The sequence below is a fragment of the Tursiops truncatus genome, chromosome 11, assembly GCF_011762595.2.
Source record: "Tursiops truncatus isolate mTurTru1 chromosome 11, mTurTru1.mat.Y, whole genome shotgun sequence".
NCBI classification, from domain to species: domain Eukaryota; kingdom Metazoa; phylum Chordata; class Mammalia; order Artiodactyla; family Delphinidae; genus Tursiops; species Tursiops truncatus.
In genome coordinates, this window is record NC_047044.1 from 14596339 (window position 1) to 14622484 (window position 26146).

At 43.2% G+C, this 26146-nt stretch overlaps 1 protein-coding gene and 1 long non-coding RNA gene across 5 annotated transcripts in view; both read left to right on the top strand.

Annotated features, from left to right (window-relative positions):
* Positions 1-496: 496 nt before the first annotated feature.
* Positions 497-10039, top strand: LOC117314173 (uncharacterized). The gene is made up of 3 exons (XR_012324201.1): positions 497-1067; positions 2666-2761; positions 3093-10039. It is a non-coding gene; the product is annotated as an uncharacterized lncRNA (long non-coding RNA).
* A 2385-nt stretch (positions 10040-12424) lies between these two features.
* The window catches only part of BPIFC (BPI fold containing family C), a 42266-nt gene continuing 28544 nt past the window's right edge, over positions 12425-26146 (top strand). The window contains exons 1-5 of one of the 4 annotated variants that reach the window (XM_019952181.3): positions 12452-12537; positions 13316-13349; positions 18893-19016; positions 20680-20800; positions 25668-25796. In XM_019952181.3, the coding sequence (XP_019807740.1) occupies positions 13347-13349; positions 18893-19016; positions 20680-20800; positions 25668-25796 (377 nt within the window). In that variant the 5' untranslated portion in view covers positions 12452-12537; positions 13316-13346. Of the gene's footprint in view, positions 12538-13315; positions 13350-14916; positions 15017-18892; positions 19017-20679; positions 20801-25667; positions 25797-26146 lie in introns of those variants that run through there. The other 3 variants (XM_019952182.3, XM_019952180.2, XM_019952183.1) reach the window with 3 other exon arrangements.

The following is a 26146-nucleotide window of genomic DNA, read 5'->3' on the forward strand; positions in this document are numbered from 1 at the left end:
CCGCTCGGGAACTCGCGATCGATGACTCGGCGCGCGACAGCGCCCCCTGGGAGCCCTAGGAGCACACTGCGCAGGCGCCCAGACTGCTGCAAGGCGCGGATATCGGGGCTCTTCTGCTTTGTCGCTGTGTCAACTCTTTCCAGTTGTGCCAGGAGAACGTTAACGCTGAAAGGGATGCTGCAGACAAAACTACTCGGCACTCCGCAAGGCCCAGGTGTACCTGGTTCTTACCCCATTTCCTCCGTGGTGCCCAGCACCATACGCTCTGAGAAACCTTAGGTTGAGCCCAGGCTCTGGTAGTTTCTCCCCTTACAGCAAAATTAAAACAACTTGTAGTCAGTGATCTGTGTCGAAGAGTATATTAGTAATCTGTCGCTGCATAACAATCACCCCAAAGCTTAACAGCTTAAGACAACAAACATTTATTGTCTCACAGATTCTACAGTGCAGGAGTTTGGGCTGGGCTTGGCTGGTTGTGTCGTGGTCTCTCATGAGATTACAGTCAAGGTGTGGGTCAGGGCTGGAGTATCTCAATCACATGACTGTTGGTGGAGGCCTCGGCTTTTCACTGCATGGACCTCCCATCGGGCCACTTGGGTGTCCCAGTGACATCCTCACTTCCCACAAAGCCGGCGATCCCAGAGAGACCAAGGCAGAAGCCACAATGTCTTTAATGATCTCATCTCAGTAGTCACACACCATCACTTCGCTCACATTCTGTTGATCACAATCCAAGCCTTCAGTGTGGGAGAATCTACACAAAGGGCTGAGTACCAAGAGAGAGGGATCATTGGGGGCCATCTGGGAGTCTGGCTACCACAGAGGGCCTGGCAATAATGGTGAGGATGATGACTTAGGTGAGGAACAAAGTATCATCAAGTTTCATCCTTGTATGATAACCATTTTCCAAATCATAAAAGAGTTGAATAAAGTTTCTCCCAATAGGTGGCAGTGCTTTTCCACACTGACCTTCGTTCATTAAATAAGTATGTATGGATCACCCGCTTTGTGCCAGCTATTGTCCTAGGTGCTGAGAAGACACGTGCCTACCCGTGCAGAGCTTACAGGTAAGTGAATCACCTCTTGTGTTAGAGCGTAAAAAAGTATCTTGTTTATGATAGAGATGAGAACAGCTCTGGGGACTGGGGTACATAGAGAAGGGTTGCTGTGCCAGGAGGGTTCTTGAGTGGCAAAGCAATATGGAATTGAGGAAGGGTGACAGGACCAGGGTGGCTCAACATGGACAGAGTGGGTATGTCCCAGATAAAGAAGAGCCTCGAGCTAAGCAAAGGATATGGGACACATTCTAGAATGTATGGGAAGCTACTGAAGAGTTTTAAGCCGGGGAGGCTTTACCTATCGGGGTTCTTAGTTCTGAGCAATAGAGGCTGACTCTGACTAAGTAGAAGAAAAACACATTAAAAGGATACTGGATAGCTCGGGGATTCTGGGGAAGTGACTCCAAGTTAAGCTTCCAGGAATGACGCTCAGAACCACCCTGAAGAACTGGCCTGATGAGGAAACTCTTATGACTGGGATTGCTGCTGCCGCCCTACCCCACCCTGGAGGAAGCTGCTGTCACTGCTGCCAGGAACCGCTGAGGAATGGCGGCCACCTTCAAATGCCACATGTTTTTACACCAACAAAATGCCAAGCGTCCAAAAGAGCCTGTTTCCTTACCTTGCTCACTTCTAGATCAAAGGCTCATGGGCTGCATCTGATTGAGGGAAGAAACTGAGACCTGGCTGCAAAGGAGGCTGGAATTTTGGGTCTGAACTCTTCCCTTGAGGAAGTGTGACTTATAATAGTCGGATTTCCCCAAATGTAGGAAGGCTGCACAAAAGATGATAGGAGGCCGTGAGTCTGACAGGTGTGTACCACAAGGGGCATGGGTCAGATCTGAAGTGTGAATCTATCACTGGTGGAATACGGGAGATGTATTAGGTCAGGATTTCTCAACCTCAGCACTGTTGACGTTTGGGCCTCACACGCCTTTGCTGTGGAGAACTGTTCTGTGCCTTGTAGGATATTTAGCGCCATCCCCGATGTCTATCAGCAAAACGCCAGTATAACCACACCTTTGGTTGTGAGAACCAGAGATGTCTCCAGACTTTGCCAAATATCCCCTATCCCCTAGGAGGAGAATTGCCTTGAAAACCATTAGACCAGAGACCAGCCCAGTTAGGAGGCTCTCTTGGTAACCGAGAGAAGAAGGAACTGGTGGCATGACAGTGGGAATGGAGACAATGCGATGGGCAGGGAAGATGGTTCAGAGACAGAAATCACAGAACCTGGAAAATGGCTATATTTGGAGGCTGTGTCAGGATATAGCTTTAGCTACTCGAACAGAGATCTGACATAACAGTGACCTAAGCAAGATATAAGTTTATTTCTCTCAGAAATAATGTTCTTGGAGGAAGTAGTGCAAGGCTAATATGGTGTCCATCTTTAGAGACCATCTACCACGGTCTACCTCTTAGTACTACATAAACCTGTAAAAATGAAATAGTAAAAACTAATATTATCAGGCGAGTATTCTGTAAAGATTCAGTGAGATAATACCTTTTGGTTTTTGTTCTAAACTACTAAGCCTGTGAAAATTTGTTAGGACAACAATAGAAAACTAATCCACCTGGGATCGTCATCTCAATCCTTTGCCCAATAGAGTGTAACCACTAGGATGGAGGAAGCAATCCAACCGCAGGAGTGAAGGAGGGTCCTGGAGAACCAGAGCATGTCCAAGGCACAGCCAAGATTTAAGGTACTCTGGAGGACAGTCTTTCAAAACCTCAAAGGTGGGCTTCCCTGGTGGCGCAGTGGTTGAGAGTCCGCCTGCCGATGCAGGGGACACGGGTTCGTGCCCCAGTCCGGGAAGATCCCACATGCCGCGGAGCGACTGGGCCCGTGAGCCATGGCCGCTGAGCCTGCGCGTTCGGAGCCTGTGCTCCGCAGCGGGAGAGGCCATAACAGTGAGAGGCCCGCGTACCGCCAAAAAAAAAAAAAAAAAAAAAACCTCAAACGTCCATGAGAATGTTATATACCCCTTCTCTCAACTGTCTCCCTCCATGAGAATTTGTTTTTCTCTTTTGCAGGATGTCACCTTAATGTCTGCAAGCAACAGGCACTGCAACTTTCAGAGAGTTCAGAAAAATTTTTTTTTTCTTTTTTGCGCCACCAGGGAAGCCCTCTTTTTTTTTAAATGGACCATTTCATAGAATATTACAAAGGGGTGATGTCACTCTTCCTTGGGAATCCATTCATTGGTTCTCTGCAGGCTTTTTTTTAATTGAAGTATAATTGATTTACAGTGTTGTGCCGTCTCTGCTGCACAGCAAAGCGACTGAGTTATACACATACATACATTCTTTTTTTATATTGTAGGGTTTTTTAATGTTTTATTTTAGAGCAGTTTTAGACTTACAGAATTATTGTGAAGACTTATATACCACATACCCAATTTTCCCTATTATTAACATCTTAGATTAGTATAACACATTTGTCCCTATCAATGGATTAATATAGATATCTTTATTAACTGAAATTCATACTTTATTGAGATTTTCTCGGGTTTTCCCTAACGTCCTCTCTCTGTTCCAGGATCCCATCCAGGATGTCACATTACATTTAGTAGTCATGTCTCCTAGGCTCCTCTTGGTTGTGACAGTTTCTTAGACTTTCCTTGTTTTTTATGACCTTGACAGTTTTGAGGAGTACTGGTCAGGTATTTTATATAGTGTCCCTCATAGCAATAGTGCATGCTGTCAGGATGACTCCTCACATTTGATGTTAACCCAGATCACTTGGCATCTCCACTGTAAAGTTACTCCTTTTTCTCCTCTTTATATTGTACCCTTTGGATGAAAATGTGGAGCCCACACTTAAAGAGTAGGAGTTATACCCTCCCTCTTTAGGGGCTGAGTATCTATATAAATCATTTTAATTTCTACACAGATTTGTCTATTCTCTATTTATACAGTCATTTATTTATATCAATTTAGACTTATATTTATTTTATACTTTGGCTTATAGTGCAACACTACTCCATTTATTTTGTTGCCAGATTGTTCTAGCTTTGGCCATTGGGAGATCTTGCAGTTGGCTATTTGACATCATTGAGGATTTTTTTTCATTTGTTTCGTTCCGTTTTTGAGCATTTTCTTCCTGGCACTATAAGATGCTCCAGGATCATTTTGTGTATATCCTGTGCCAAACCCAGAATCAGCCATTTTCCCAAGGAACCCTAGTTCCTTTTTATTGGAAAATGGTATTAGAAGCCAAGATCTGGGGCCAGGTGTGTCCATTGCTATTGGGCTGGTGTTGCTTCTAGCCCTTCTCAGCTGACAGAGCAAGGAGATACATACAGGTGTATACTGTTTCTATACGTAACTGTCTATGTCTGTATTAAGCTAAGCATGAGTTCATTCTGATGTCTTCGACTCTAATCCATTACCACATGGATCAGTTCTGGCCTCCTCCCTTGCTCATCTGTAACCTCTGGCCTCCACCATCTACCATCCATTTACTTAATTGTTCAATTCCAGTGGACAGGTATAGTGGTTTCAGAATTGTGAACCCATACCCCTGTGGGAAACGACATTATTAACTAGGGTACAGTGCTTAAACAACAGTTCCTGTTGCCTTTAGTCTTATAGACTCCATTCACTCCTGAAGTTATGTAGGTCCGTACCTTATTCCCCCACCCCCTTCAGCAAGGTCGTTTTGCACATTTGTACTACATTTAGGTTCTTTTGTCACATTCTGCATACCATCCTGGATCCCTCAATCTCCTAAGTGATTTTTTTAACACATACATTTTTTACATATATTAAGGTTTACTCTTTGATCTGTAAAGTTCTATGGGTTTCAACAAACGCTTAATGTCTTGTTTCACCATTACGATATCAGACAGAATACTTTCAGCAACCTAAAAAACCATTTGTGCTTCAACCTCCTCTACTACCACCAACCCCTGGAAATTACTGACCTCTTTACCATCTCTTGAGTTTTGCTTTTTCCAGAATATCATATAATTGGAATCAATTATGTATGTAGCATTTTATGGCTTCATGACACGCTTCTTTCACTTAGCAATATGCATGTAAAGTTAATCCATGTCTTTTTGTGGCTTCATAGCTCATTTCTTTTTTTGTTGTTTTGTTTTTTTGGTTTTTTTTGCGGTACGCGGGCCTCTCACCACTGTGGTCTCTCCCGTTGCGGAGCACAGGCTCCAGACATGCAGGCCCAGTGGCCATGGCTCACGGGCCCAGCCGCTCCGTGGCATGTGGGATCTTCCCGGACCGGGGCACGAACCCGTGTCCCCTGCATCGGCAGGCGGACTCTCAACCACTGCGCCACCGGGGAAGCCCCATAGCTCATTTCTTTTTAATGCCGGATAGCATTCCACTGTATGGATGTACCACAGTTTATTCATTCACCTATTGAAGGTTGCTTCCATTTGGGGGCAATTGTGTATAAAGCTCCTAGAAACATTTGTGTTTGTGCAGGTTTTTATGTGGACCTAAGTTTTCCTATCAGTAGGATAAACACCTAAGAATACTACTGCTATGTCATATGGTAAGACTAGGTTTAGTTTTGTAAGAACGTACCAGACTTTTCCAAAGTGGAAAACATTTTTCATTCCCATCAGCAATGAATGAGAGCTCCTACTGCTTTGTATCCTCACCATCAGTTTGTATTGTCAGTTTTTTTTAAAAAAATTTAGCCATTCTAAGAGGTGTATAGTTGTATGTCATTGTTTTAATTTGCAATTTCTAATGGCAATGCCAAGCATCTTTTCATATGCTTATATGCCATCTATATATCTTCTCTGGTGAGGTATCTGTTCAGATCTTCTGCCCACTTTTAATTAGGCTGTTTGTTTTCTTATTGTTGAGTTTCTGTTTGTTTTCTGAATTTAAATCAAATTTCGGTGCATGACAAAAACGCTTTATAATCTAGCTAGAAACCTCTTTCTTCAATCTGCCCAATGATCCCTGAAGACTACTCACACTGCGCTACTCCAAAAAGCCTCTCCTCCTCCCCTTTATATCCTCTTGCACCAAGTCAGTTTGCCTCTGTGCTTTTACACAAGCTTATCCTTCTACCTGGAAACCTTTCCTACCCTTCTTTTAAGCAGAGTGTGTTGCTCCTTCCTTTTGCTCTGAGAGCACTTGGAACATCCTTTTCAATGTTAACCATCCCATCATAGTGCAATTATTTGTGCACCAGGCTTTCTCCAATCCTAGGTTACGAGTTTCTCAAGGGGAAAAGGCAGGTCTTATCCATCTTCAACAACACTCGACCCCCAGCTCCAATGTGAGGGCTGGTTAAGCAAGATTCAGAATGACATAAAGATATCCATGCTTATCTCTGAGTTCTTCATATATCTGTTTGGAAGAGTAAGATCCTCATTCTGTCTCTACCAGAGAAAGTCAGGTTGGCCTCAGTTTCGCTGTTTTCTTACAAATCCAATCCACTTTCTTGAATCTTGAGCTTTAATCTACATACCCATAGTTCTTGCCCTTTAGGGTGTCTCAGAATTACCTGGAGGGCTTTTTAAAACACGGATTGCTGAATCCCATCTCCAGAGTTTCTAATTTAGCAAGTCTGGACAGGAGCTTGAGAATTTGCATTTCTAATGGTTTCCAGATGATGCTACTATGAAACCACACTTTGGGAACCACTGGTTTATGCCATGTGTTCTTGCCGTGGTTGTTCTGGGTTTTTCTAACACTTAGAAAAGACTTCTGAGGTAGCTGTGCTTGGTGAGAAATCGAAATGGGCTTTTAAAAATGTTGTGAGTTGAAATGAGAGGCATACAAGTTAGAAAAAAACATCTTCAGTAGTTGTTGAAATGATTAAGACTCTATCCATGGACCAAATGAAGATGTCTGGAATGTATTGAAAGAAAGAAATAAAAATGTCCTTGGAAAGCAAACTAAGTGGACGCACACAGGAGATAGGGACAAGGCGGGCGGGGGACATGAAGGATCTTCACCGTTTGATCTGTAAACTTCAGTATTGTTTGAATCTTTTACCAAGAGAATGTTATTCACATATTTATTGGGTAATTAACAAAAGTGTTATTAGGACTACTAGAATCTGATCCTTAGGAGGAGTGACATTTTCTACTGCAAGAGCTAGACAGAATAATATACTTTACTTTCTCGGTTCTCAGTGAAGGCCCATCAAGGGACACTTGGCATAGTCTGGAGACATTTTTGTTACCATTCGGGTAAGAGGGAGTGGTGCTAACATCAGGGTATAGACCAGGGATGCTGCTAAACATCCTACAATACACAGGACAGCCCCCTAAGTCAAAGAACGATGCGACCGAAATGTCAATAGCGCCAAGGTAGGGAAATCCTTGTCTAGTGGAATTGGGCTCACACCAGTGATTCTCAGACATTTCAGAGATGTATCACACTCTCTTGGTTCCACAAGATTTCTCATGTCTCATAAAAGTTATAGGAAAGTACATTTAAATTTTAGCATGAATTTAAATTCACTTTGAACTGCAAAAAATAAAAAGTAACTCCCTTTTAAATAACCAACAATAAGTGAAGGTTCAGTGGGTAAGTGGGGTTGTTTATTTTTCAAAACCAGGAGGGAGTCACTGCCATAAACCATTCCAGAGTGTGATTGGTGGGAGAGGCCATGGTCTGAGTCAGTCATCAGTGCCCACCCAGAAACGTCATCACACAGACATCAGGGGCGTATGGCCTGGGACCGAGCTGGGAAGAGAGGGAGAAATGCTGCCAGGCAATAGGGTGATTCTGCCTGATGTCTCCCTAGCCCTTCCAGAGCGAACTGTAGAATCACTGCTCTCTCTCAAGAGCTACACTAATTCCAGGCAGTTTCCTCTGGTCAGTAATAATCTAGCAATTTCAAACAAACACATATATCTATGTTACTCAGATTCAGTTAGCAGCTCAGAAAACCAGATGTGTTGCCTAGCAACAGCATCCTTCTCTCTCCTCACCTTCCACATCCCCTAGACTGTGGGTTGCCCTTTTGTGACCTTCCTAAAACAGGCAGCTTAGCATAGTGGTTAAGAGCCTCCCAGAAGTAACTTAACCATAAAAGTAATCTTAACCATAAAAGTAATCTTAACAATAGTGGTTCCTAGACTCCCAGAAATGGAACACCTGGGTCCTGAATCCTGGCTCCACAAACTAGCTGTGATGCCTAAACTTAGGCAAAATTACTTAACCTCTCGGTTTCCTCATCTATAAAATGGAAATAATATTATTACCTCGAACAGTCTTGGTGGGGATTTAATGAGTTCAAATACAGATGATGCCCAGAGCGTAACAAACACTCAATAAATGTTAGCTCTTATTTTTCTCTACCTCTTATATCCCTCTTCAGGGTTTCCTTTTAACCAGATTTCATCAACACAAAATGTTAGGGGATGGTGAGGGATGGGAATTCACAGTATCTTTTGCCCTAAAACTGCTTTATCTGGCTCATCCCCTCGTATACACAGAATCCCTGTTCCCTCGCACTTTTGTCTCCCACAAAGAATAACAATTTGTTTCCAAGCTCAGAAAAAGTCTTATATTCAAATAGCTTCTTTCTATACAGGAATAGCCCAGACATTCTAGAAACCAAGAACTAGGATGCTCCGTTCCTGTATCTTTCTTTAATGAAGATTCTAGCTAGTTGATTATAATTTTTCTTTTGGAGTATTAATTAAAGTTACCCCCTTGATCTGCAGAGACTGATGTACTGTCAGCCGTTAATAAGTGAAATAATTAAGCTTGCATTCTAGATTATCATCGTGAGTAGGCTGGATAAGTAGGAGTTCCCAGCAAATCTTTAATTAAATCTGAAAAACTAAAACTAAAATAAATAACGCAACTGGATATAGTGCTGCTGGCTTTTTTTTTTTTTTTTTTTGCTGTACGCGGGCCTCTCACTGTTGCGGCCTCTCCCGTTGTGGAGCACAGGCTCCGGACGCGCAGGCTCGGCAGCCATGGCTCACGGGCCCAGCCGCTCCGTGGCATGTGGGATCTTCCCGGACCGGGGCACGAACCCGTGTCCCCTGCATCGGCAGGCGGACTCTCAACCACTGCGCCACCAGGGAAGCCCAGCTTTTGTTGTTTTTAATGACAAATTTGCCAAATTTACCTGAAAACAATTCCTTGAACAGAAAGTAAGGCTTGAGTTGATTTCTAAGACCCCTTTCAAATAAGATAAAACAGACCAGCTGTAATCTCTTCTTCTATCTTTGTTTCTTAAACTTCAATTATCTGAGCACCTTTTCCCAAAATTATCCCGTGTCCCACATGAGCTGTACTAATTATTTATTTTTCCCCATAAGTCAACCCAAATCTTAAAGTGAATGTAAATTTGTTTGAAAGGAAAAGCTATATAAAGGGAAAACTTTTGTTAATTTCCAAATAGAGGGTAAATGTAAAAAGTAAATATCATGAAAATTAAACTTTGTACATTTCTTTAAAATAAAAGTTGTTTAAAATATCTTTTAAATTATTAATTGAAAATAGTAATGGGGAAATACAAGTAATAATGCATCTAATTTATTGACACTGTAGGAAAAATTTAATATGTGCTAGTTCACTTAGTTTAATTTTTATAATGACTCTTCAAAGTAAATGTGATCCCCACTTTTACAGAAGATTCTCTGAAACTCAAAGGAAAGAAGTAAATTGCCCAAGATCCCAGAGTTGGGGTGGGCAGGGCAGGTCCATGTGAGGCCAGAGCTCTCAAGGACTGCAGGATGGGGTTCTCCCACCATTTTAAATCCTCTCCCCTCTCCTTCATCCAGGCCACCCTTCCCAAGATTTCTCCTGAAATCCTGTGCCGAAAGTCCTAAGTTACACACCAATGATGGGTTTTCACCAAGATGTGGTTGGACTTTCAGGCCTTTTGTGCCAAAAAGAAAAATTAATATTTACATCAGAAAAAGATACTGTTATTTTACAATTTTCAGCGTCCTTTTAAGTCGAGCAGATTCTTATGCAGCTGGTTAATGAGTATGAGATGGAAACAGGAGGCTGGGCAAGAGCTATTTCTGACCGAGAAAAGAAAAGGGGGTGGGAGAGAAGTAGGGGAGCAGGGGAGGAAGGTAGAGGTAAGAAAATGCTCTGGGGAGGAGAGATGAGACAGAGACAGAGAGAGAGAAGAGGGAGAGAAGAGGGGAGAAGGTGATGCTGCCGCTCAGGAAAGACTCAGAGGAAAAGACAGAAATATTTAGAGGTACTTTATGAATTTTTTTCCATGTGCTGTGTCATGTCATTCATCTTCTTCCATGTCTGGTTCTGGGGTGTTTTTTTTCTAATACATTAAAAAAAATCACAATACAACATCAAGTGTTTATCTGTGTATCACCTGAAATTATCCCGCACCCCTCCTATAGCACAAGCACCACGGGAAACTGCCTCAGATGATCTCACCACTTCTGTGGCTTTAATTCCACCTCTAGCATGATGACTTGGAAATTCATATTTCCAGCTGACCTCTCCCGGGAACTCCAACTACCCACCTGATGCAGCCATGTAGATGTCTAATATCGTTATTTCTGCTCTTGCTACATTCCAGACACACTGGCCCACCTTTGCTGTTCCCTCCACCCTATTCCCTTCAGGGCTTTGCCTGCCTGGCTTCTAATGCTCAGATCTCAGCTCAGATATGCCTCTTCAGAGAAGCCTTCCTGGCCCATCCTAACAGAAGAAGCACCTCTCCCCCAGTTACATCACCCTGCCAATTACAAGACCACCCCATCAACTACATTCCCTTATTTCCTTCATAGCACGTGACAATCTACACCTTTTGGTTTGTCTTGTTGTTTGTTTATTTTATATCTCCATCTGCTAGAAGATAAACTCCATGTGGATATGAATTCTGTCTTTTTTACTGAAGAGGAACTTGTACTTAGTAGGTGCCCAGTATTTGTGGATTTAATGAATGAATTAATCTATGATGACTGAGATGACTGACAATAAATGATTCTATGAGGAGAGTGTCTTCAGGCTCCTATCACCATTGATATGGCCACATACTAATGAATAAAGATTTTATAGCACTTTACAGTTTAAAAGCACATTCTCCTAGGTTATTGTTATGGTCTGAATGTTTGTGTCCCTTCAAAATTCATATGCTGAAATCTTAACCCCAAAGGTGATGGTATTAATAGGTGGGGTTTGGGGGATTAATGCCTTGTAAAAGAGGCCCCAGAGAGACCCCTAGCTCCTTCCACTATGTGAGGACACAGCCAGTGGACCTGGCTATGAATCAGGACGAGGGTCCCAACCAAGATGTGACCATGCTGGCTCCTTGATCTTGGACTTCCCAGCTTCCAGAACAGTGAGCAATAAATCTGTTATATATAAGCTATGTCGTCTTAGCTTATACATTTAGCTTAGCTTAGACTGGCCTGTGATAGTTTGATAGCAGCCCAAACAGACTAAGACAGTTATCTGTATCTTTTTTCCACCAGCACCTATCAAGGTAGATACTAATTTTATCCCCACTTTACCCTTAAGAAAACTGAGGTTAAACAGGTATATATAACTGGAGGTACACTAGATGAGAAACCTGAAAAGCTGTCTGAAGTATGGACAATGCCAAGCAAACATACCTGTTGTTCTACCTAGGTTCCCTGAACTCTCCTGGTTTTAGTACCGAAAATCCTACATCCTGGGAAAACCAGGAAGTTGATCACCCTATCTTAAATTGTAAATTTAAGACCTTAGATACTTCATGTAATCAGATCCCTGGCCATCTGAAGTTCAATGACTAAAACATGGGGGATGGGAGTGGGGATGGCATTTAGAGACTAAAGACATCAAGTTCCATAAGAGTTAATGAACCCACCTAAACTGCTTTCAAAGGAATTCCGGGAGAGGAAGTCGTTAATAACCTGAAAAGGAGCAGACACTTAGAAATGCCATCTCTGGTCCTACCCTGAAAGATAAAGATGGTAACTAGGTCGGCGTGGCTATCAAGCCTCATGCTTTCAGAATGAATCTGCTCCACCAAAAATCCAAAAGGTATTTTGGGCAGTAGTGGCACCACCAACTGCAGGCACCCTGACCGAGGGAAACTGGCTTCCTATCCCAGAAAGGAAAGTTCTTCCTTTTCCAATTCAATACAATTTAACACCTTTTTCAATGCATTGGAATTCTTAGCTTAAGCATTCTGGTGAAGTAGCCATAAAAATTTCACAAGTGTGTGTGTGTGTCTGTGTCTGTGTGTGTGTGTGTGTCTGTGTGTGTGTGTGTGTGTGTGTGTGTGTGTGTGTGTTAGAGAGATAATTATTGCATAGGTGGCATTGTTTTCTCATCTAGGTAGCGACTGAAGTGTTCATTCAAGTCATTGGGTAATTGAAGTGAAGCAATTATGTGTCACATTTTGAAAGAGGCTTTTTAAAAAAAATCCACCCCTAGATGATTTAGACTTAATTACCTTGTCTTTGCAGCAGCTGAGTTCAAGCCTCAAGTGGAAAGCGCATCGACTTCAAAGGCAGAGGGAATCAAAGGTGCTCCCCGGCTTTGGATACTTCCTCTGCTTGAGGTAAGAACCATGAACAAACTTCAGGTCTCTGCCAGTGCACAGTCTCCCAACGGAAATTACCTTGTTGCTGGAGATGACCCAGATCTGGTAGGACACCTTGAACAGGCCCCTGTCACGTATCCTGAATTATTTTTGTCTGCCTAGGTTTTTCTGTTTTATTTCTTTTTTATGTCACTCACACTGAAGACTAACAGCTCTAAGAAAGAAACAAGAGTTGGTTTGGACTACATGTTTAGTTTTGCATCCTTCAGCAGTGTTAAAAGTGTTGCTCAGTAGTCTGGACTTATTTTTGCCTCCATTCCAGTGGGGCACCCAGCACAGAAAATTCACACTTGTCTCTCAACTGGTGTGGTTCAGATGAAGGAACCGCTGTGATCTCTGTGCTTTGGGACCAGGTCTTAAACCATATCAGTGACCTAGATCCTGCCAAGCAAAGGACCTTCCCATCTGCCTGAATTGTTTAACTTGTTTGTGTTAAGTATAGAGTTTGGGGGGTGAGGGAAGACTTGGTGTAAATTTTCAAGGCCCTTGTCATTAGAGATCTTGGTATAACATCAGATGTGTGTGCTGAATCCCTTGAAATATTCTCCAGTTCTGCCCATATTCCATACCTGTTGATATAGACATTTTACCAATGCTATTATTTGTCTTAACTGTTAGGTTGGAATATTCTTGTAGACTAGGCTTCTTTAAACCAATTGAATTTAATTTCTCAAACTTTGCCTCTATTTTAAAGGCTACGTTTCATTCATTCATCAGTCCTTCTTAATTTTTCCAGAGTCTGTCAAAGCTCTCCTTCATGAGTGGTAATGGTAAGTTGATCTGTCTCAGCAATTTTCTGAGTTGTACTTGAGTGTTCTTATTTCCGGTCATCAAAATGGCTCAAGTAATTTACAAGTGTTATTCTGTCTGAACATTGATATGGCAATGCAGTGACTTCTCAGGTTTCGAATATTGGAAAGAAGCAATTCCTCAGAAGCAACGAAATAGGTAACTTGCTTGCAGGTTTTTAAATCATCTTGGATTCCTTCTTTTAACAGGCAACTTACCCTGCCCTTACTTGTCCGCCAAATTACCTAACCTTTTAGGAGTCATCTCCTGGCTTGACAAGTTTCTATTCCTCCCCTGCCCATAAATTATCATCCTACCCAAACAATTAAACTGAAAGTTACATTCAATCGGTCCCTTTAGAGCCCAGTAATTTTATTCACTCATAAAATTTCTAGAGGAAAAATATGTGTTTTCTATGTGCAGTTTTGAGTTCCTGGATCTCCATCAAAGCAGACCACTTCAGAAACTTCCTTTAACCAAGAAGTGAAAACAGGTTTTTCGCTGCTGGAAGGGAATTTAAAACTCCATTTGTACCCAAGAAAATACAAAGGGATTTGCACTTTGATGCTTGAAATTTTCCAGATGCTTAATGAATTTTTCCACATATAAGATGGCATCAAGCAACTCCCATTTAAAATTCCCAGATTAAAATGAAAAATCTAGCACTATCAAGTCATTAAATGAAAGAAAACCATAAACACTAGAATTAAGAGCCAAAAGAACAGGTTTGATTCCCAAGAGTCTGACTTATTATGTGATCTTGGACAGGTCATTTGGACTCTCTAAGCTTCTGTGTCCACATGTCTAAAATGGGGGGAGGATGATAGTATTGTCGTGAGTTTTGTGAATGGTGAAGAAATACAAACATATTATTTTAATTGTTCTTCCATTCACAAGTAATACCTCTGCTTTGGTTTATTGTGCTTTTTCACTGTAGAAATGGAGAGCTATTTATATGATGGTTTGGTTTTCTCATTTCTTTCAACATTTTCTAGAACCTTCCTTAGTTCACCAGAATCTTGTAAGCCAGTCGGTTGGTCAGTTAGCAAATATTTATTGATATATGCCAGGCAGAGACATAATTTCTACCTTACTTTGCATACAGTCTAACGAATATAGACTTTTTGGTCTAACATTCTTTCCCATTGCTTTCCACTACTCTGAAAATATTTTCCTCTTTTAAAAAATCCCCCTCTTGTGATAACCTATAATGGAAAATAATCATATATATATATATATATATATATATATATATATATATATATATATATATAAACTGAATTGCTTTGCTGTACACCTGAAACTAACACAATATGGTAAATCAACTATACTTCAATAAAGAATTTCTCTCTTATGCCTGCCAAGGCAGGACACATCCATTTACAATTCTTTGCCTACAGTGATATTAGCATGACTACACATCAGTATGGCTCACCATTTGTTAAAACGTGGAAATACTTCTATACCAGTTGGTAAATAGCCACTAATCTAAGCCCCAGGAGTGTTCCTCTCACTCCCACAATGCCATCCATCTCTACCTATCCCCCTCTCAAGGACCCTGGACCACTCCCAGGACAACTAAAGGATCAAGGAAGGCCTAGAACAGATGCCAACTGGACCTAACTTCTGCATCCGTTCTGAGTATAAGGTGTTGTTGATCTCACCCTGCCTCCCAGAATGTGGAGGACTTCACGCTTGTTTATCCCACTCCTCACATTTCCTCCAGCCCTCAGATTACTCGTTGCTTGATCAGAGACCCTCCTCTCCTACTGGAATTCCTTCCCCTCAGCTCTCACTCTCATTCCTCAGTGTTGTCTTCACCCTGAGGCTGCCCAGCTTCTTCCTGTAGACTGTCCTTTATTACCCAAACCAACTCCATAGAGCTGAGACATCACACTGAATGCATAAGGCCATAGCAGTTTTAAAAGATTGAAAGACCTCAGTATCTAATAGTAAGTAGTCACTACTCAGAGTCCCCCACCCCAGCCCCCAGCGCAGGCCAGCCACACTGGCCACCCCTCCAAGACTTCCTCTGTGCTGCCCACGATCCGGTACCTAACCTCTCCGATCCTGCTCCAGAACTGTGGCCAACATCTGTTCTGATGGGTAAATGTGCTCCGCTAGTGCATAAGTGCTCTGTTAACCACCTCTGCAAAGAACCATAATGTAATGTAGAGTGAAATGAGGGCTATCCTTTACTTATGATTCATTGATTCCTTCTACCAGGACTTATCAATCACTCACTGTGTCCAAGACACCAAGCAAGCCAGGCTCTAAAACCTCCAAACCTGATGAGTCCTTTGCCCTCATGGCACTTACATTCTGGTAGGGGAGACTGACAATAAGTAAAAAATAAACATAGACGTGTGAATAAATATATATTTTGACTGAGGGTTCAGAAGGAAATGAGATTAGCTTAGGGAAGTCAGAAATGGCTTCAGAAAGAAGGCTATGGTTACAATGGACCTTAAGGATGCACAGGGTTTCTGCAGGCCTGAGTAAAAGGGAACAGCATAAGCATGGATATTAGTCAGGAAACATGGGGTGAGTTTGGGAACTTGTCTGGACAGGGATGGGCAGGGGGCGGGATTATACGGAGGAGGCTCCTGCGAGATCAAGTGAGAAATGTAAACAGGTTGACTGAGCCAGCCTGTTCTCACACCTGAAGATGGATTCATGAACTACAGAACAGACACGTCAAGACCCTAACTCTCAACCTCATGGCCGTCTAGCAAAATGCCCTCATGAGCATTCACCAGTCTGAGCACAAGCCCACTGTACGAGTGGGGCAGCTTGTGCGCTAGACAAAATGCCGACACAAGGGATGGGTGGAGCCTCCTTTTCTCTCCCCACCAGGCTGGATGCACTAGTGTGGGATTTTCCTAGAACACTTTCTTCTGGCCCCACTTTGTGCCAGAGGCTGGTATATCTCCAGAGGGCACCTTTTCTCATTTCACACAAAAGCGCAAGATAGGCTAGCAATAGCCCTACTCGGACACTCCCTCCCTTGACCAGACTGCTCTGCTCCTTTCAAATAAATTCTCTGGAACACCCCTTCGTCTGCATTATCCCTTTCCTACCTCTCTGGCCTTACCCGAGAGCACACACAAACCCCTTTATCAAACTTCTTGCTTATCTTGGCCAAGCACAGACGCTCACTCTCTCTCTCTCTCTCTCTCTCTCTCTCTCTCTGTGTGTGTGTCTCTCACACACACACCCCTCTTACAATGACCTTTGTAACCTCCTGCGTCCCAGCCCCTCTATGCATCCTTCCCTGCCCAGCTGGCCTGACGCCTTGCTCTGTCTGAATGCACAGCTCCTACAGCTTCCTCTTCCCTGACCACACCCACAAATGCTTCCCTGACTTGTTTCATGTTTGTGTGTTAACTCCATGGGTATCTGTGTGAATGCAGTAAGGATAGCTCACCCAGCTTGTAAACTCCCAGAACTAGAAACAAGGCCTGTAAATGTATTACTCACTCAGCTGTGAGTCTCATTAAAAGAAACCTATGTCACTGTTGCTGTTGGTACCTCTGCTTCATTCATCAAGAAAATGGAGTGACATTAATTCATCAAGTCCATTCATTCAATAAGTATACATTGAACACTTACTCTGTGTCAAGCTCTAGGAATATAACAGTGAACAAGATGTGGCCTTTCTCCTTGGAGAAGATGTTTATTAAGTTTTTCCATGTGTCTACTATGTGCCAGGCATTGTACTAGACTCTAGAGTTATAGAAGTAAGATAGACAAGTAAAGACAATCACATTGCAGGATGGTACATATTAAGATCAAGGACTGCACTGAGTACTGTGGAACCTCAGAAGGCATACCTGGCCCACTTCATGGTTTCAAGGAAGAGACATTCATTCATTCATTCAATCAATCAATCAATATTTACCCATTAATTATACTACATAAAAGATGTAGTATATACTACATCTTATAGTAATTAAGTAATTTATGTTAGTAAATTATACTAACATAAAGATATTAAAAAAAAATATTTACCCATTGCCTACTGTGTGCCAGTCGCTGTTCAAGGTGCTGAAGTCCTTCACCATGAAGCCTAAAAATTCCAGTAGGAGAGACAGAAAATAAATAAGATCTGTAGACTATACTAGGTGATGACAAGTGCTTTGGAGAAAAGTAAAGCAAGGGAAGCATGGGGAATATCGAGGTCATGGGGGAGGGTGTTTCGTATAGAGTGGTTAGGAAAGGCTTCACTGAGACAACACTCAAGATGCCTGAAGAAAGTGAAAGGCCCAGCCATGTGGTTATCTGGAGGGTGACTCTGTCAGGCAGAGGGCACAATAAGTGCAGAGACCTGGGGTACAGGCTGCTTAGAGTGATAGGAAAGATCAAGTCAGCCAGTGAGGCTGGGGCCAGGTGAGCCAGGTGTGTGTGCTAAGGAAGGTCATCGAGGAGGTAGAGGTGTGGGCAGGGCAGGGCCTTGCAGTTGGTGGAAGGGCTTTGGCTTTTATGCTGAGTAAGATGGGGAACCACTGGAGGGTTTTAACGGGAAAGGGGGTGGGATGATGAGGTCTGACTTTCATTTTCCAAGGCCCACTCTGGTGTGGAGAACAGCCAGAAGGGGGCAAGGGAACCTGAGAGACCAGTAAGGAGGCAGTTGTAAACATCCACATGAAATGATACTGGCTGGTGTAGTGGCTGGAGGGATAGTGGTGGAAGAGGTGGGGCTGCCTCCAAGTCCATCGTGTGTCAGATTGACCTGGTGAGGGGAGCTTTCACAGAGGGAACATTGGAGCTGGCCCTGGAGGATGCATTCACCAGACAGATGTGGGTATGTGACCCAGAGGCAGAGAGACAGAGAAAGAGATGTATGTGCATGTGTGTTTACATTGGGAGGGTTATCGAAAAAGCCCTCAATCATGAGAGAACTGACAAATTGAAGAATAGCAAATAGCTCAGTGTGGTCAGCTCAGAACACTACCACTTAGACAGGAGGAGAGCTATGAGCTTGGAAGAAGTTTGGAGCCAGTTGTGAGCGGCCTTGATTGCCATGCTAAGAGCTTAGACCTGTCTGTCCTGTGGGCCAAGGAGAGTCATCAAGGATCTTTAAGCAGATAAGTGGTTGCCTCACATCCACTGAGGCCACCTTTCCAAACTACTGACTCATTTGTTCTAAAACTCAAGAATTCCCCCATCCCACCCCCATTATCCTTCCCAAGGCATATCCAAATTGCTATATTTTTTGTAAGACTCTTGTATTGCATTGCATTATATCTTACTGTGTTACAATCACCTGTGTGTGTATGTCTGATTCACCCACTATTCTGTGGGAAGCAAAGGTCAGGGGCCACACATAGGTCATCTCTACACCCTCAGCACCTAGAATACGTTCCAGTGTGTTCAATAAATGATTACTGGATGGATGGATGGATGGATGGAGCAAGTTCTGGAAGTAAGCAGTGAAAGTGAGAAAGCCTAGAAATGCTAGATGGAATTGGCCAATGAAAAAGTTAAGAATAATAAAGGGACTATAAATGTTGACTAATTGCAGATGTGTACAAAGATGGTCCAAGTCCTCTGGGGATGTTTCCTCCTGTGGAATCTCTACATCTCATCCGCTCAGACCATTTACCCTGGAATCAAGGCGAGGGCTACTCAGAGAGCTCTGGACTATGGTGAGTTGGATGCTTTCAGAAGCCAGGCTGTACTCACCTCCCAGGTGTAGTCTGTGACCCAAATCCAGAAGCTCAGATTGGTCTGTCTCATGACTGAGACAAGCTCTACAGTGGGGTGATCCAGAGCTACTAAGATGGCTGGGGGAAAGGTGTTGTCTAAAAAATAATCACCTTAACAATAGGCATATCCAAACATCATCACAGATTCATATTTTCCCTCTCTCTCTCCCCCGCACATGCATACACAATGAACATCTTAGAGCATATAAAGTACTTGGAACAGAATCTCACAATAGCAAATGCCCAATAAATATTACCTACTGTTATTTTCACATATGTGAACAGACACCTCCACAGTTGCTAATGTCCCCACGTTACAGATGAGGAAAGTGAAGGACAGAGAGATTTTGTAACTTGCGGAGTCACACAGCTAGTAAGTGAGGGTTGGGATTCAAACCTAGGCTGTCTGATGGTGCCTTCGGTTCCATCGTTCCATCCTTTACATTCTGTCTTTACTTCTCCATATTACAGTATTATTCACAGTATTATAGAGGATAAAATCTGCTCTTCTTAATCTCCAAAAAGGATAGGATAAGTGGAAGTGAGCTTAAGCTGTAAAGGAAGGGATATAAGCAAAACTTCCTCCTTGAGAAGGTAAAAATGAAAAGATCATTCTTCATTACTAAGTTACTTTTCTCAAGCTCTTTAATGTGGAAGAGGGCTCTGTTTCTCCACGAGCTCAGAGAAATGTGTTCTGTGGTGCTATTATATTAAGATGGGTTTATTCCAGGATTAAACAAAAGCAGTGGTTGCTAACCTTTTTGGAGTGCTGGGATCCTTTGAGAATCTGATTAAAATGTGAACCCTGGGGCTTCCCTGGTGGCGCAGTGGTAGAGAGTCTGCCTGCCGATGCAGGGGACACGGGTTCGTGCCCCGGTCCGGGAGGATCCCACATGCCACGGAGCGGCCAGGCCCGTGAGCCATGGCCGCTGAGCCTGCGCGTCCGGAGCCTGTGCTCCGCAACGGGAGAGGCCACAAGTGAGAGGCCCGCGTACCGCAAAAAAAAAAAAAAATGTGAACCCTGGAAAATTTTCCCCTAAAAAATGAGATAGATACACATACACATGACCCACTCACAATCTTTCATTAGAATTTCAGGGGCTTCAAGTGTTCCCAACAGTCCATGGACCTCCAGTCCAAAATTCCTGAATTTAAAGAATCTAGGAGGGAAAAAGGACAATGTATAATAACTGTCTGGAACCGGCCGTCAGGCATAGATTCTGGAGCCAAATCGCCCAGATTTGACTACTGGCTCCCCCAGATCTTAGCTGTGTGACTTAGGCAAGAATTAACCTCTTTGAGGCTCAGTTTCTTCATCTGTGAAATTGGATAACGATGATACTTTGTACTTTTCCTATAACACTGTCCTGTGTTAACATTCTCCCATGCTGTTAGCTCTGGGTTCTTGGACAATTTTACTAGCCTCTCTGAGGACCAGTGTCTTCTTCTGCAAAGTAGGGACAATAATAACCACCTTGTTAGAATCCTGTTTTCTCAGTATCTAAGAGCATGGCTTACTTAATAAATTTAACTTGTGTGTTTAATGATATTATGCCATCATCATCTTTGTTATCAATAAACATTTTCTTTGGTTGCTTCACAGGCATTCAAGCTGGGGTGGAGATGATTGAGCAAATGGTCAAGGAAAGAAAAATTCCAGATTTAAAAGGTTCTGAATCTCCTAAATTTCTGAAAATTGATTATATGAACTACAAGCTTATAAAGTAAGTAAAAGAGAAGAACCTTTTTAGCAGTGAAATTAATCTTTAAAATCTCAGGGTTGTGGATACGCCACCATGAGTCCTGGTGTAACACCAGGATGGAGTAGAAGTTAACCAACCTTTGGTGAAAGGCTTATCAGATAAATCACCCAAGAAAAAGGGGTCATGGAGCCGGCATGTGGTGTTTGGGTCAGAACACGTGGGTCCAAGTCACATCTCTGCTGCACACTCGTTGTGTGTACCTGGCGCATCTGCTCAGAGACTCAGTGCTCTCTCCTCATTCCTAAAATGAGAGTTATAATTCGATGCAGATGTCGGCTGTGGGCACCTTGCCCCCAGAATTCTAAATGAAATTCTTGTTCATTCCATTGCTACCCCTACCCCCATAAACTTAGATGCAGAGTTCAATATCAGTCTCACAAACAAATCTACTCTCACTACATCTTATTTTGTAAAGTTTAGTCAAGACTTCAGAGGTCATAGGAGTGGATTACAAGGCACATGCTTTCTGCCCTCTTGCTATCTAGACCTCCTCTCCTTCTCTGGAGCAACTGTCAGTTTCTTCCCCTGGGCTCATGCATAGCAGTTCCACCCACTCCTGGGTACCAAAGGATCATCCTAAATACTTTTCCAAGTAATTTCCCCACCAATAAACTTCTCTTCCTAAGAAGAATTCTGGTGGCAGCTATAATCTTTTCTACCATGTTACAGCAATAAAATCAACTGTCAGAATCAGTAAACAATAAAAAGCAGATGATGTAACAAATGTGAAGATACTTCATAAAACTGAAGCTGCTGAAAACGGATTAGCTGATATACTTAGTGACAGCATAGACCATCAGTGTAAGAACAATGGAATTGCCACATTGATCCAGATCCTTGTCTCACCCAAGCCAAGGGTTTTGAGATTATATTTATATTGTTACCCACCCTCTCAGATTGGGTGGACCCCAACTGGGTCCTTCTCACGCCGGATGAACGAGACAAGGTTCGGCAAAGCAGAGCAGAAACTGTATTCGTTGATCAAGGAATGGAGAAGGGAGAGCTCATGCTCTAAAGACACCTTCTCCCCGTGGGAGGAAAGTGGGAGATGTTTAAGGGGTAAGAGGCCAGTGCAGCATCAGAAACTGGGGAAAAGGGCAGAGATTTCCAGCAACAGTGCTGCATGCACCGTCCCTTGCGCCCGGCACTCGTTGTGCCTAGCAAAGTACGAGTCCCCTCTTTGGGCAGAGATCTTAGCACGGTGACGAGGCAAAGGCAACCTTTGGGCGCTTCTACGTTTCCTTGGCACAGACACTGCTCTTGCACTTAGGCTGGAACTGATTCAGGGCGGACGACTGTAGAGTTTCCTTTGAGGTGTAACTGATAAACATCTTTGACAAACATCAGGTGTTTTGGAACAAGAATAGAAATAGGTTAAAGCAGAGATCTTTCAGCTCCCTGGGGTATGTAGGGGTGATGGTACGAACCAGGAAAAATGTTCAGCCGAATATAACAAAACTGGTGTGACTTAGATGAAATAGGGGTTCATTTTTGTCTCACAAATAAGAAGCTCTGAAGAGAAATTGTACAGAAGAACCTATTTTCAGGGCAGGAATAGAGACACAGACATAGGGAATGGGTGTGTGGACACAGTGGGGAGGATGACTTGGGAGATTGGGGTTGATATATGTGCACTGCCACGTGTAAAACAGATCGCCAGTGGGAACCTGCAGTATAGCGCAGGGAGCTCAGCTCGGTGCTCTGCGGAGACCTAGATGGATGAAATGAGGTGGGTAGTGGGAGGGAGGTTCAAGCGGGGTGGGGGTATATGTATACATATAGCTGATTCACTTCGTTGTACGACAGAAACTAACACTACATTGTAAAGCAACTATGCCCCCCGCCCCAAAAAAACAGTTGAAGAATCCTACTGAAGCCCCACAGTTTCATCAGAATACAACTGTCTTGTATTTTTCTGTTCCCCTATCCTTAACTCTGGCCTCTGGCTTCATTTGCCTCATGGTCTAATATGACAGATGCTCTAATTATAATACAGTCAGCCATTCAACAAGAATTTGTTGAGCACCTACTGTGTACTAAGGCATTGTTCTAGGCATAGGGTATAGTGTAGTGAATGACACAGATACGCCTTTAGTGTCCAGTGAGAGAGATGAACATTAAATATATATTTACAAATCTAATGATTTAATTACACTGATGATAATGCCACAGCAGAAAAACCAGGGTGATTCCTGTAATATAAAGTGAAGGTAAAGATGAGGAGAAACAGGTATTCCCATGCATTGCTAGTGGGAGCAGATAAACTGGTACAATAATTTCAGACCTGTGCTGTTCAAACAGGAGCTGCTAGCCTCATGTCACTATTGAGCACTTGAGGTATGATTAGTGCAACTGAGTACTGGATTTTTAATTTTTTTAATTTCAGTTTTAATTTAAAAACTCACATGATTCAGTTACTGAAGAACTTTTAAGTCTGGAACAATTTGAGTACGTAAGTTTACTCTTTCAATTGAAAATTTTATCAGCTCTAAATACAGGTCAAGAATTTCTGTTGAAAATGCAATATCTAGATTGAGGTACATCATGAATATAAAACACATACTGTATTTTGTTTATTTTTGAAAAAGGAAAATAAAATATCTCATTAACAATTTTTATATTGATTACATGTTCAAATTATAATATTTCCCATTTTTAATGTGTCTAGATAATGTTAAATTACATATACGGCTCACATTATATTTCTATTAGACAGTGGGGTTTTTTTTGTTTTTTGTTTTTTTTTGCAGTACACGGGCCTCTCACTGTTGTGGCCTCTCCCAGTGCGGAGCACAGGCTCCAGACGCGCAGGCTCAGCGGCCATGGCTCACGGGCCCAGCCACTCCGCGGCATGTGGGATCATCCCGGACCAGGGCACGAACCCGTGTCCCCTGCATCGGCAGGCAGACCCTCAACCACTGCACCACCGGGGAAGCCCCTAGACAGTGCTATTTTAGGAGGTGATTTTTAAGGATTTTTTTAGGCATGCTTTTTGACCCAACAATTCCACTTCTTAGCACTCTCTCTAGAGAAACATCTACACAAACAGCATATATGGGGATGTTCACTGTGGCACTGTTTACAATGCAGAAATACTGGAAACAACCTAGATGTCTACCCACAAAGCAATGATTTTTTTTAATCCATAGCTTAGATTACTCTGCAGCAATTACAAAGAATGAGTTACACCTATACGTATCAAAATGAAAATATTTGCAAGATACATTAATCTCTACCATCCTCTTTTCACAGTGATCCTCAGGATATTTGACAGAGAATAGGTAGGAAAGGATGCAGAAAAGAGGAAATAACAAATAATAGTTTCTTATTGGCTGTCACATTTTAAAATTTTCCCTAATCTTAGTTCATAACAGTGCCTTCTCCCGTGCAACAGTTACACACAGATGGCTTCATTTTGTCTTCTCAACCTTCCCATGAGTCACACTTCTTTTCAGTGACTGACTGAAGGAGGTTAAGTGCCTTGCCCAAGGTTGTACAGCTAGCACAAAACGTGGCTCCGAGCCCAGTGCCCTTTGCACGATGCACGAAGCGCCATAGCCTCCCGGTTAAGAAGCCTGAAGACAGATTGAGGAGGCTTCCAGGTCTGGTTCTACCACTTATCTATGACTTCAGCCAAGTTTCTAATCTTCTCATCTCTGAATTGCAGATTGCAAAATCAGCAGCAGCCTCATAGGATTATGGTGAGGGTTAAAATGAGGTAACACACGTGAAGTGCTTACTCCAGTGTCTAGCAGGTAGTAATTGCTCAATAGATGGTCATACTAATAACATAATGCACGTGACCATCTACCTATGTATGTTGCATGCCACCTACTGCCTCTAGTTACCTGTGTGACAGCTCAGAGAATCCTAGGGGGAGTTAATGCTCTAAAATAAATTTCTCAACTAGGGAAGATACTGTCCACATAGAGGACATTTGGGAGGAAGGCATGCTGTTTATCGTCCTGATGATTTAGGGGTGGGGGGAGGGACGCGATTGGCATTTAGTTGGTACATATGCCAAATATCCTGCAATTTGTACAACAGTCCTCTACAAAAAAATAGTTGTCCCATCCAAAATGTTAATGTTAGGCTTCCCTGGTGGCACAGTGGTTGAGTCCGCCTGCCGATGCAGGGGACACGGGTTCGTGACCCGGCCCGGGAGGATCCCACATGCCGCGGAGCGGCTGGGCCCGTGAGCCATGGCCGCTGAGCCTGCGCATCCGGAGCCTGCGCTCCTCAACGGGAGAGGCCACAACAGTGAGAGGCCTGCGTACCACAAAAACAAACAAACAAACAAACAAAATGTTAATGTTTCCCTCATTGAGAAACACTGGGACAGCTGAAGGGAAAAATAATGATGGCAGTGTTTTGTCTTTAAAGAAACTAAAGAAGTCAATTGATTGTTTGCAAATCTGTTCCTAAACTTGCTCATTTCTCCCCTCAGCTAGATACAAGGGGCTTCCTGCCAAGGGTGTGAGAGGAATTAGAAGGCAGTGCCCTGAGGCTGCACTGCATACCTAAGGGTCCTTCCTCTATAGCAGCAGTCCGAAACCTTTTTGGCACAAGGGACCCGTTTCCTGGGGAGCGATGCGGAGCGGCAGATGAAGGGCTCGCTCGCCTGCCCGCCACTCACCTCCCGCTGTGCGGCCCGGTTCCTAACAGGCTGTGTACCGGTACCGGTCCGTGGCCCGGGGGTTGGGGACCCCTGCTCTATAGGAATTCACAATTGCCCATCTTGGGAGTTCTACCACTGCATTTCCGATTTTGCCTTACTTAGAGATGTGCTGGCTGAGTTGCACTAACTCCTCTGTTTCCTGTTTTACAGCATAAAAATCAATGCCTTTTCACTTCCAAATACTTCACTAGCCTTTGTGCCTGGGGTGGGAATCAGGGCCCTGATCAAGCACGGCACTGCCAACATCAGCACAGACTGGGAAATCAAGTCTCCACTTTTGTGAGTATTCCACTGAGAAGTCTACTGCTGTTCTGGGGGAGACGGAGCAAGAAATCAGAAGTAGATAAAGTTGCCAATGTGTTTGACGTTAGGCTTCTTTCCCTCAGCCATTAACCATCTTTCTCAAGAGCATCTTTCCAGGAGAGATTTAAATCAGAATATCTCTACTGAGGGCAGGGAGGAGGGGGCTGAAAAGCATCCTTCCCTTAAAGGCAGAGCCACCGATCAACATGTCATTTAAGATTTCCTGGGACTTCCCTGGCAGTCCAGCGGTTAAGACTCCCCGCTTCCACTGCAGGGGGCACAGGTTTGATCCCTGGTCAGAGAACTAATATCCCACATGCCGTGGG